This window comes from Pseudomyrmex gracilis, unplaced genomic scaffold (genome assembly GCF_002006095.1).
Source record: "Pseudomyrmex gracilis isolate BER0280 unplaced genomic scaffold, ASM200609v1 scaffold_392, whole genome shotgun sequence".
Taxonomy (NCBI): domain Eukaryota; kingdom Metazoa; phylum Arthropoda; class Insecta; order Hymenoptera; family Formicidae; genus Pseudomyrmex; species Pseudomyrmex gracilis.
This window is the reverse complement of record NW_018020976.1, coordinates 13,777-26,890: the sequence shown is the minus strand read 5'-3', so window position 1 is coordinate 26,890 and position 13,114 is coordinate 13,777. Positions and strand designations below refer to the sequence as shown.

The window sequence follows — 13,114 nt, the reverse complement described above, 5'->3', positions numbered from 1 at the left end:
TCTCCGCGACTCCTGTCGCTTTTTTAACTATTTTCTACAGGCACCTGGTTTGTGCGCTGTCGTTTTCTTCAGCCGCTCGGGCTTATCGCTGAGTCGGAGTTATCTTGCTCTCGCTCAGTTACTCGAGAGTGCCTCCCTTGCGTGCTTCACTCTTTTATTGTCTCGTCTTACGCCTTTCTTCGCTGATCGTAGTTAGCATAGGTCAGTTACTTACTGCCTATTTTTCTGTGAGAATCGTCTGTTGCTTATTAACTCAGTTGTTGCTGTTTTCTCTGATACTCAAGATTTTTATTTCTTTTGTTGCAGGTGTCAAGGATTTCTTCACGGCGTTTCCAATGCAGCATCCCACCACTGCCACCAATTTTTGTTACCCCGTGGGGTCCTTAGGATGCCGCGAGGAGGGACGTCGAGAATTTATCTCATTTATTACTGTAGCACCACAAACTTTAGTTTATATATAATTACACGTTTCTTTACAACTCGTGTTTACACCTTGTTTTACCTTAAACTCCTAACTTCTAAGTTCCCACAAGCGACGCTCTGTTGAGCAGAGCCTTCGGCCGCAACACGTTTCGNGATTATTCCGACGACGCACGGGTGATGCCGGCTTTTATACCTCAGCCACTCAATCATGATTGGCGGAGGAAAAACCTGACGGTATCCGGTGTCCGAAAAACGCAATGCAGACCATTGCATCTTTTCGGCCGCGCGTGCGACCTTTGGTCAGCGCGTCCTTGGACGCGCTATCACATTTCGCGTAGCAACCGCCGACTGGATCCTCGCGTCGGATTCCAGTAGCCCCGATAACCTTATAATAAGCATTTTAAACTGACCGATAACACAAACGGAGATTACATAAACACAACATATTACTAAAACATACAACTAAACATACTGTTTAATCTTACACAAGCACCTTATAACAAATTCTACAAATATAATATAACAAAATATTAGATTTCTTTATAAACGTAAATGCGCAAAATAAGATTAATGTTAACTTATACTTATGTGCTGTTTAACAAACTTCGTACAATACAATGATGATAAGTAAGATGTTACAATAAGTCGTATCGCAAACAAGAGCTGTATATGACTGATGAAATTTGAAGACATCAAATTGAACAGCAAAATCGCAAACCGAGACATGCGCATAGGTGAACTTAAGCTGTATTAACAACCAACGGTAAATAAGACTTATCGAGATTCTCCGTGTCGCTATGCAAATTGAGGCCGTGAGTTTGTTTTTTAATATGAAGCGTTTCAGATATTAAACGTTTATGATAGTGTTTTTCAAAGTCCAAAATCTCGACATTATCCCAAATAAAATTGTGAGAAAAATTAACTGTGTGATCTGCAATAACAGAGGTTTGCGTAGTGTTTCGTTTAATATAATTTTTGTGTTTGTTGATTCTGGACTGTAAAATTCTACCAGTCTGGCCTACATAGGAAGCCTCAAAATCCTTGCATTTAATTTTATAGACAACAAAAAGACAAGAAAGGGGAGGTTTAGAATCTTTTTGTACTTTTTGAATTTGGACAATTTGTTAAGACTGTAAAAAGCAGAATGTGTGTCAGTCTCTTTAGGAAAAGTTGACGAAAATTTCTCAGAGAACTTTTGTATGTAAGACATCACAAACCAACGAAGAGAAGATTTTTCATCAAGGTTATTGTTAGTCAAAAAAATCTTTAAGTCATTGTTTTTTAAACAATTATATTTGAGTCTTTTTTTAAAAATGTTTTAAATAAAGTCAAGAGGGTAATTATTGTCAATAAGGATATTAATAGCGTAGTCAAAGTTTTTCTTATAGAAGTCAGGATGAGATAAAAAGAAAGCTCTGTCAATAAGACCTATTACCGTGCTTTTTTTCTGGCTAATTGGGTGGTTGGAAAAGTAAGTAAGGTATCTGCCAGAAAAAGTCGGCTTGTGATACCAGTCATGAATTAAGAAATTTTTTTTCTTGATTATAGTGATGTCCAGAAAATTTAGTTTGTTATAACCAACCTCCATAGTAAATTGAAGACGAGGATGATAGGAGTTGAAGAGACAAAGAACTAAGTCAAACATAAAAAAAAAAAGTCAAACATAAAAATTAGTTAGGGGGGTATTTGGAGTATTTCATATGTGAGATGCAAATCTAGCATCNCGTATGATTTTAAGAATTGAGATTTTCAATTCAAAAAATACTTGTAAAAATTTATAAGTATAGTTCGTTACATGTATATATATATATATATATGTACACGCTTAGTTTCCGCACAAACATCCTGCGAATGGCTCGTATCGGCCTTACATATTTCTGTTAAGTCAAACATGTCTCCAGGAATCATCAGAGCTATGTCGTCAACGTATCGAACATAAAAAGGAGATTAAAAAGGCAATGAAGTGATGATGTTCTGTTTGAGGTCTTGCATGACGATGTCAGCTAAAATAGGGGAGAGAGGAGAGCCCATCGGTGCGCCAAAGGTCTGTTTATAAAATTTGTTGTTGAAATTAAAAAAAGTAGAATTATATACAAATTTGATGGCCGTAAAAAATTCTTCTTTAGGTAAGGATGTTTTTTAATTTATAAGATGCCATCTTGTCTTCAAACCATTGATTACTAAGTCAAGTGGAATATTGGAAAACAAGGATGTGACATCAAGAGAAATTAACTCAAAGGAATGCTCAAAATTCACAGTAGAAATTATTTTTGAAAGATGAAAGCTGTTGAACACGAAACTTTTAGGAAGATGAATACTCTTAAAAATGATCTTGTGTAAAAATGATGCAAGGTTATGTAAAGAATTGTTGATTGAAGAAATAATTATTTTGAGTGGATTACCGGATTTATGGATCTTTAGAACACCTAAGCTCTAGGGAGAATTGGTAACAATGAGTTTAAATTACGATAAGTGATGTCCGAGATATAATTGTGAGACCTCCATTTTTTTAACAATGTTTTTAACAAACCTAATATAGAGTTGACAGGGTTCTTTTTAATTGGAGCATATGTGTTAGTGTCAGACAACAATTTCTCCATATCATGAGTGTAAGTAACCTTGTCCATCGCGACTACAGTGTTGCCCTTATCCGTTCTAGTATAGATGATAGAAGGATGATGTTTTATGAACAAAGTAGTAAATTTAAGAGCGTTGTTAATTTCAATATGATGTGTTATATTTGTGTAATTGGAATCTCTCAATTGTTATATGTAGGCCAGACTGGTAGAATTTTACACTCCAAAATTAACGAACACAAAAATTATATTAAACGAAACACTACGCAAACCTCTGTTATTGCAGATCACACAGTTAATTTTTCTCACAATTTTATTTGGGATAATGTCGAGATTTTGGACTTTGAAAAACACTATCATAAACGTTTAATATCTAAAACGCTTCATATTAAAAAACAAACTCACGGCCTCAATTTGCATAGCGACACGGAGAACCTCGATAAGTCTTATTTACCGTTGGTTGTTAATACAGCTTAAGTTCATCTATGCGCATGTCTCGGTTTGCGATTTCGCTGTTCAATTTGATGTCTTTTCAAATTTCATCAGTCATATACAGCTCTTGTTTGCGATACGACTTATTGTAACATCTTACTTATCATGATTGTATTGTACAAAGTTTGTTAAACAGCACATAATTGTAAGTTAACATATTAATCTTATTTTGCGCATTTACGTTTATGAAGAAATTTAATATTTTGTTATCTTATATTTGTAGAATTTGATAAAAACCTAAACTGAAGGTCAAAACGTTATTATGTTTCATTTATACACATGAATAAATAATATTTCCATCACATATTGCACAACAACACCCGTGTTTTTAGTTCCAACTGCCTATCACGTTTGAAATTTATGAAAGAGATGTATATGTGATACCAACAGTTCATGAAATTGCTTCTTGTGCCACTGGAAAAAAACATTATAAAACTAATAAAGAAATTATAAAACCAGTCTGTGTTTATGACTATAATAAAAATATGGGTGGTATAGATAACACAGGCCCACAAAAAACAGTTGTCTAAACTTTGAACGAAACTAGTGTATTCTTATGTATTTTGAGCCGCTGAATCCGAATCCGAACTCAGAATTTCCCCTAGACGTCAGAATTTTTCTCTAGCCTAGGAAAAAAGTGTAAAATCTAGAATATTCCGGGCTCTCCGATGGTAATATTTGTACAGAAGCAAGCGGATGTGAGTATTTTTATAAATTTCGAGTCGCTGAATTCATATATGACCTCAGAATTTCTCTACAGGGCCTCAATTTTCCTAGTCTAGGGGAAATAGTGGAGAAGTAAAAAAACTTCAGATTTCTCGTAGGTTATATTTATGCACACGAAAGTTGATGAGTAAATATAATAACTTTATGTATTTTGATTTACAATTTTAGCATCAATATTTTCAAATAAAGTCTCAGTTATCTTAGTTACCTTCAATTTATAGAGAAAATGTAAGGGAGTTTGTAACTGGTATAAAAAGTATACATTTTATACTAGACTAGGGGAAAACTGAGGCTCTGTAGAGAAATTCTGAGATCATATATGAATTCAGTGACTCGAAATTTATAAAGATACTTATCAGCTTGCCTCTGTACAAATATGATCTTTAAAGAATCTAGAATATCTTAGATTTTACACTTTTCTCCTAGGCTAAGGAAAAATTCTGACGTCTAATAAAACTTCTGAGTTCGGATTCAGAGACTCAAAATACATAAGAATACACTAGTCCCGTTCAAAGTTCAGACAATTTTTTTTGTGGGCCTGTGTAATTATTGATAAGCAATTTGCTTTGACAGAATCTGTAAGGAAATCAATGAAAAAGTACCAAAAATTATTTTTTCATTTAGATTAATTTAGTACTGAATAATGTCTGTGTGTTATATAATATGAAAAGCCAACCAAATTATCTTTTCCTACATTCCGTCTAAAAGTGATTAGAGATTTATTGAAACATAATTCTAGGAACTTTGTTTTGTTTCAGCTTAGTCCCTCTCACTGTATAAGTCATTTTCCTAAAGCACTGTATAAGTCATTTTTCTAAAGCACTCGACGGAAATTCATTACGAAATTTGTCGCGATAATGTGTGTTGTGTGCATTAGATAAAAAGAGGCGTCGAACTCGTTATATGTGCACTATTTGTCATACTTATGCGTAACGCCCTGCTTTGAAATGTATTACACAAACAAAATACAAGTCTAAATGTTATTTTTTCAGGTTTACTAATTATAAAGAAATACATCAACAACGGAAATAAAACAATAAAAAATTAAATAAAATAATAAATGAAGAAAAAAAATAAAAAGAACAAAACAATAAACAAATGATTAAAATAAGAAAAAGTTTGAAAATAAAAAAAAATATATAAAATATAAAAACACAAAAAAAATAAAGAAGCTACAAAATCTTTCTACGTCCACGTTGTTAGCTCTGGGTAACGCTACAGCAAAGTTGTATATATCTGCTGTAATTTTTTTACCGATATTGTTCCTATCCTTTAAAATGGAAGAAATCTGACTTTATATTCGTAATCAGCGACCTCAAAAACCTTTAACAACATTTCATTTTTTACATTAAACACTTTTTAGATTTTTGTTTTCTTTAAGAACCGACAGGCATTATGGCGGCGCTGAATCTCCTTCATAAATTGCATAAGATATACGATATATATGTTAATAAACCTAGGATATCAATTTTACAAGATTTCAAAAAAAAAAATGCCTGCCCTCTAAGGGTTAAGTGTATAAGAGGCAAGAAATCCGCGCCGGGTGGATGGCCTGACATGCTCCATATGGGTTTGCATTTCGATGCTGGCCTCCGGGGCCATTAGACAATGCCTAACGCAGTGTTTACGGGAGGGACTTGTTCCTGAGACATGGAAGCGGGCAAGACTGGTATTAGTCCCCTAGGCGGCGCGCCCGAGGGGTGCTCATTCCTCCGTATCGTACAGGCCTTTGTGCTTATTAGACGAGATGGGTAAATTTTTGGAATGTGTCATTGCTAATCGGTTGGAGGTTATCATCAGTGAAGGTAGTGGACTATCTAGAGGCCAGTACGGATTTAGGCTCGGCGTGTCCACAAGCGATGCTGTGCAGAAAGTTAAAGAAGTTGTAAATGACCACCTAGAGCATGGTCGGATATGTGTGGCGGTCAGTCTGGGTATCTAGAATCGGTATCCGTTCAGTTTTCTCCTGTGGGAAGCGATTAAAGCTGCCTTAAGAAGATGGAATCTTCCAATCTATCTGACGGCAATCCTGGACGACTACTTAAGAGATAGGCACATCGTGTACCCGTGCCAAGATGGTAAAGTTCTAAGGTGACTTGACGTGTGCCTTAGGGCTCTGTTTTAAAGCAGTTGCTTTGGAATATCGCATACGATTCCGTTCTGAATCTCCGGCTATTGCCACATTGCGATGCTGTCTGCTATGCAAACGATACGTTAGTCTTAGTGGCGGGAAAAGACGACAGGTGACCGTTGGGCGTGCTGACTTCTCTGCGGCAGTTGTATCTCAACATATATTGGCCCTTAGCTTGACACTGACTGCGCACAAAACAAAGGCCCTGATATTCAGGTCTCGGACTAAGAATGGGAGCTCGGTCAATTTGACAGTTGATGAGGCCCAGGTTGCAACGCGTTTGTTCATCAAATATCTGGACTTCATGATTAATGATAGATAGTGTTTTAGGTAGCACTTCATATACGCCGCGGATAAGGCTGGACGCGTAGCGGTCTTGCTCATGCGCCTCCTCCCTAACATTCGGGGACCTCGGGAGCGCACCCGTCGTCTTTACTCGGCGGTTGTGCACTCAATCTTAATGTATGGTGCACCAGTCTGGCACGACAAATTGGGGTAGAGTAAGTCCGCGGCTTCGTACGCAGTAGTACAAAAGAAAATTGCAATACGCGTTGCTAGCGCGTATAGAACGGTAGCACTGGAGACGGCTAGGATGCTCTCCCGTGTTCTCCTTGCCGACCTGCTCGCCGTACAGCTGGCCGGGGTGTATAAAAAAATTCGTGTTAGTAGAGCACGTATAGCACAGGTGGGAGACGAAGAGATAGAAGTAGATTGTGTTAGGCGCCTCATTAACAACTGGCACTCTAGGCTAACCCAAAATGTTCGGTACGGGAAGAGAGTTGTCGAGACTATTGCCTCAGTCCTGGGAGTCTAGGTAGGGAGGGAGCACGGGGAACTGCTTTTCCACCTCACCCAGGTTCTCACTGGGCATGGAGTCTTCGGCTCCTACTTGTGCAAGATTGGTAAGGCGGAAACTCCAGCATGTGAGCACTGTAATGCAACGGTCGATACCGCTCAACACACGCTGGAGGAGTGTCCTGCGTGGACGGACCAGCGCGCGGAGATGCGTAACGTTAAAAAGGTGAATCTCTCCTTGCCCGTAGTTATAAAACAAATGTTGGAGACCCGTGAGAAATGGCTCGCCGTCGCGTCTTATTGCGATTATGTTAAGCGGGCCAAAGACGAGACCGAAAGGGCCAGGCAGGACCAACCGGCGTGAGTGGATAATTAAGCGAGATGACGTGGTCGAATTTGACAGTCTCGCCAACCGACGTAAATTGTAAGAGTCAACCATGCAATATCAAATATACCTAGACCTGTAGCTATAAGTCTAAAAGAAGTCATAGATGGAGTAAGGTGGGAGCCTACTCTATCATTACATGTAATTCACGGGGAATGGAGGTGGAGAGTGGTGGTCGCACTCTACTTCCAAAATTTTAATATAAAGAGTGGAGTTTTTAGCTCAACACAAGGGTGGATTCCCGTAAAGTCATAGCCGTAAGGCTTATCAAAGTTCCACCCGCTAAGTGCAGGTAAACTACAAAGGAGTTTTAGTGGGTACGCCTTTAGCAAGTCTCACATAATTCTTTGCTTTCCCCCCGGGGTCAGAGTATCCATAAAAAATTTCCCCTTCTAAAAAAGGCCAGATTGCAAGTAGACTGCGAATCAAACGCCATATAAAGAAACAAAGAGCAATAAAGGATTCTCTTGGTATTCAAATAAAGATATTTTTTCACTAAAATCTGTCCAACCTCCTCTGACTTCCAACTGGGGAAGGTAGAAGAAAAAATAAAAAAAAAGGAGCAGAGAAAGAAGAGGAAAAAGTTAAAAGATAAGAAAGTAAATGTTGTCGTAAAATCCAGAGTGATTTTGACCGGGCCATTGAGCAATTACGGAAAACACACGTCATTGCTCAGCCGTCCCGAATTTGTTGAAAAGTAACAAGCAGCATTCTCTTGTAAAGAAAATCTGCTTGTTAGGCTTAGTAAGTAAGTAGAGTGCAAACGCAGCATGCGTCGTTAGCGGCTCACTTGGGATCACCAAAGTTTTATTTGGGTCACTAAGCTGCTGAGTAGTCGCGATCGATCCCTTTAAAAGATCGATCGTGAGTATCGACAGACAGATCGTGAGTAGCTGTTGACAATACTATGTGGCTCCGAGTCCATCCGGAGAGTTTACCGCAGTATAGCAGTAATAGCGTGCGAAAATTGTACAACAGTTGTAAAATAATACCTAATAAACTTTGCCAGTTTTTGTAAAAGAATATCATTCATCAAGTCCTTCGACTCCCCTGATCTCAAATTTGGTGGCAGCGGTGAGATAATAAACCAACTACCAAGACGGAATTCTGTACAAAGAAAATTCCGGTTGGATTGTGGAGGAAATAACAAGGACATTAAGGATTTTGGGTGAGAAAAGAAAAGAAAACTGTGCAAAAAAGAAATATATTCTAAAGAAGAATAAAATCCCGGCTAACGATAAGTAGGAACGGGTTCTCAGCACCTGAAACAGAAAAAATAACAGAAGTATTAATACAAGCAAGTGGTGCAAAAAAGAGAATAGAGATTCACTGCTCAACACTCACGATCTCGAGTTACGCACGAAACTGACCTACTGCATTAAGCAAAGTGAGCAGTGTTACAAGCGGAGTAGGAGCAGCGGACAAGAGGCAAGAAAAGGAAGTGAAGCCCACCGCAAGTACTCCGAGGAAGCATTAACGAAAGAAGCAGTACGGATGCATAAGAGGATCATCGGAAGAAAAAAAAATTCGGCTCAAACTGAGGCAAGGTGAGCGACAACCGAAGCGACAACCAAAGCGGAAACGTACAGCGGTAACGTACAGCGGCGGCGTACGGCAGCAGTAGCAGCGTCAGCAGCGACGGCGGTGACGTAGAAGCCAACGACCCAGATAGCTGCGTAACAAAAAAAAAAGAGAACCTGAGTAGGCGAGAAAATGAGAGCGCTAGCGTAAGTCAAAAATTCTATAATAACACCTTGTAAATGTCAGAAAACTGGCAGATAGGTCGCCCGGAAAAGCGCGATTAGAATCCGCTCGTATATACTGAAAGATTAAAAGCTTGATATCAACGCAAGAACCGCGAACTGCTTCGGCGAAATTGGAGGCGCACACGTACAGGCGCCGGTTGAGGTTCGAAAGTGATAGCGACTCAGAATCACACCTGAACGTAATTACGGAAAGAGAGTTCCAATTAGAAATAAACCCGAGTATAGCTGGAAATCTTAAGAAGGGAAGAAGGAGAAGACGGTAATTGCGGACCTTCTTCTTTAATTTCGTATCAAAGCAAAATGTTCCAGGCGGGCGAAAGCAACCTCGCGTCAAATTTAGATGACGTAGAGGGTTCTAGATATAGAAAATAGTACTATTTATATAGGCGACCTCAGGACGCAGTAGACAGAAAGATAACGCATATGCAATACGAGCTAGTCGGAGCTCGTGATGCGGGGACCGCGGGGGGCGCAGGGTCAGGTAGGCCAAGTTATGACGCCACCAAGAAAGTTTTACGGCAAGTCTTACGGACATTAGGGGCAATGGACGCACGTGTAGATGCGTTAGGTAGGTAAATGGGAGAGCTACGCAAAGAAAGAATGCGTGAGATAGATGCTCCACTCACACGACGAAACACACACGTACGCCCGAGCAAGCAACTCGATATCACGGACGGACGGATAACGACACCCAAAACCATGTAGTTAACAGGAGTCAGCTACAATTGAAAGACGCGGTGAGTTTAATATCAGCAATTGACGAAAAATCAGCCAAGCAAATACGCGAGTATGCAGCAAGAGTTGTTAGCCCGTTGGACGAATCTGCTTTGTTACAAGCAGTGTTATATACAAAATTGCGAGGTCAGGCCTTACTAGATTTCGAAACAAAGAATATCTGCAACTTCCGGCAGTTAAAGAGGAAATTGAGAACACTTACGCTGCAAAGAAACGTGTTATTCATGTACAAATAGATTTCAACACGTTAAGGCAAAAAATGGCGAAAATGCACAAACATACGGCCAACATGTAAATCAGATCGCCATGGAGTTGTATGGGATCATGGTGGAAAGTAGGTGGCACACCGTTAAGGAAAAACGTATAATTATGAGCATAATTAGAGGAGCAGGCATTACAGCAATTCCAGATAGAATTAAAAAGCGAAATTAGAGTAATAATTCGCTCACAAAATTATGGGACTCTACAGGAAGTCCCGGCTATAAATCCGGCTAGCTCAGAAGAAAAAGTGACAGCACCTCATAGCAGTCAAGTGAAAAATCAGAATCCGCAAAATAGAGGAAAATTTAATAAAAACACATGTTTTAAATGCGGAAAGCACGGACACTTTGGTCGAGATTGCCGAGCAAGCAAAATAACGTTGCCAACGGCGGGCAGCAGAATGAATACCGTTGAAAAATACTACAATTATTGCAAAAAAGCAGGACATTTCAGGGAAAATTGTTGGGCCCTGAATGATAAAAAAAACAGGAAGTATCCAGGAAAGAAATCAAAAGATACATCACATAAGAAGCAAAATAAAAAACAGACTCAAAGTGACAATAGCGACTCATTCGAGAATGAGGATAGAAGCAATAAAAAGAAAAAGGCTATAACGATGGCAGAGCTTCAAATTACAGAGGTAAACGCTACACAAGCAGGTCTGGACGTTGTAAAACTGCCAATTCAAGAAACAAAGCGTGAAAAAGCGGAATTACTGTATGACACGGAGGCTTCAGTGTCACTTATTAAAAAGAAATGCTTAAAGGGGAAAACCCCCGCGGAATTAACCAGCGTAGAATTAACAGGAGTTACGGGACAAAGCTTGTGTGATAGAAAACTTTATGGCAACCATCCAGTTAAAAAATAAAAAGATCAAACATCCTATATTCATTGTGAGAGATAACTTCCTTATAAGCTACGAGGAGATTTTAGCAATTTCTTACAGAAGTATAACGTTACTCATGACTACAAGAAAGGAAAAATTCTCGTAGAACAAAAGACGTTGGCCTTGCAACCTTATAAAAACGTAGAAATACCATCAAGATGTGAGGCCATTATACAAGCAGTAGCGGATAGCAACCAGGTAGGCTTAATTAAAGCAGAAGAGAAGCAGCCAGAAACATTAATCGGTAACTGTCTCGTACAACCTAAGAACTATTTATGCCCCGTGAACATCATTAATACGATGGAACAAACCGTAAAACTACAGATTCAGCAGATAAAAGTTAAGCCGTTAACAGACATTGACGGAAGCCTAGGAATCAACATCGTGGAAAACGGGTTTAGTGGTATTACACGCCTAGAAAAAATAAAGAGTATGTTGCGAGCACAACACTTAAATAAAGAAAAAAAAAGGAAGCTTTACGAATTAAGCGAGGAATATAGTGATGTTTTTTACTTAACCAGAGAACCGCCGAGTAAAACAAACACAGTAAGACATCAGATTTCGGTCAGAGCCGATACCGCGCCGATTAATGTAAGGCTATACCGACTGCCGGAGAAACATAAAATAGAGGTCGACAAACAGATAAAAGAAATGTTGGAAAATGAAACAATTCGGCCTAGCAAGAGTCAGTGGAATGCGCCACTTTTGGTTGTGCCTAAAAACATGAATGCATCGGGTGTTTGACAACTGCGAATAGTAGTAGATTTTCGACGTCTAAACGACGTAACCATTGGAGATTCGTTCCCTCTGCCTAACATAACGGAAATCTTGGATCAGCTGGGAAATGCTAAGTATTTCTCCACGCTGGACTTGGCGTCGGGGTATCATCAAATACCCATAGAAGAAACGGACAAGTGCAAGACAGCATTTTTGAAACCGTACGAGCATTCCGAATATAATAGAATGCCCTTTGGTTTGAAAAACGCGCCAGCCACGTTTCAGAGACTGATGAACTCGGTTTTGTCCGGATTACAGAGCATGAAATGTTTCATATATCTAGATGATATAGTGATACATGGAGCCAGTCTGGAGGAACACAGAAAACGACTAAAAGATGTGTTCGAACGGCTTCGAGAAAATAATTTGAAACTATAGCCGGACAAATATGTGAGTTTTTCCGGAAGAAGGTCACATACTTAGGGCACGTTATTATCGAAAAAGTGATAAAACCAGATCCATCGAAAATTAGTGCTGTAAGACATTTTCCTGTGCCAAGGGTGAAGGATATACAAGCTTTCATAGGTTTAGCAGGCTACTATCGGAAATTCATTGACCAATTCTCAAGAATTGCAAAATCTCTGACTCAGCTAACACGAAAAGGAGTTAACTTCGAGTGGGTCCAGGAACAGCAGCAAGCGTTCGAGATATTAAAAGAAAAAGTAAATAGCGCACTTTTGCTAGCGTCCGGATTTCACAAAAAAATTTATTGTTACAGCCGACGCATCAGGTTACGCAATCGGAGCTGTCTTGTCGCAAGGTCCGATATGACAAGATAAACCTATCGCATATGCAAGCCAAGTATTAAACACAGCTGAACGGAACTACAGTACCACAGGTATATTATGTCTGTTCTGGACCAATATTCTAATAGGCGAGTCGTGTTGTGTCCTTGTCTATCTAAAGGCGTTCGAGCATGCCTTACTAGAAACAGTCCGTAAGAAAGAAAGAGAGAGAAATAGAGTCGAGAGCAAGGGGGAGGGGAAAAGGGGGGAATAGTTCGCGCCGTAGAAAGGAGGGAGAACAGATCGCGACGGAGAGGGGAGGGGGGATTTGATCGATATTCGAGTATCGATTATTAATGATTTGATTATTGATTATTTTTGATTCAATTATTATTAATCAAAAGAAATTGATTGTTCTGACCCACGAGGCAAGAGG

General features: G+C 39.2%; 1 protein-coding gene across 1 annotated transcript; it reads left to right on the top strand.

The window, feature by feature from the left end:
- The first annotated feature begins 5,964 nt into the window (after window positions 1–5,964).
- Window positions 5,965–12,761, top strand: LOC109860450. Its single transcript, XM_020439531.1, has 7 exons — window positions 5,965–6,102; window positions 10,499–11,146; window positions 11,237–11,571; window positions 11,698–11,861; window positions 11,934–12,294; window positions 12,453–12,615; window positions 12,672–12,761. Exons 1-7 carry the CDS (start codon window positions 5,965–5,967, stop codon window positions 12,759–12,761), a joined length of 1,899 nt encoding a protein of 632 aa, XP_020295120.1.
- The last annotated feature ends 353 nt before the right edge of the window (window positions 12,762–13,114 follow it).

What these genes read in the sequence shown, in the direction of transcription:
- LOC109860450 (XM_020439531.1), top strand. Translation starts at nt 5,965, where the DNA reads ATGGGTAAATTTTTGGAATGTGTCATTGCTAATCGGTTGGAGGTTATC. An exon ending in TGCAGAAAGTTAAAGAAGTT is followed by an intron (nt 6,103 to 10,498) that starts GTAAATGACCAC and finishes GGGACTCTACAG; the next exon opens with GAAGTCCCGGCTATAAATCC. An exon ending in TCGAGATATTAAAAGAAAAA is followed by an intron (nt 12,616 to 12,671) that starts GTAAATAGCGCA and finishes TTATTGTTACAG; the next exon opens with CCGACGCATCAGGTTACGCA.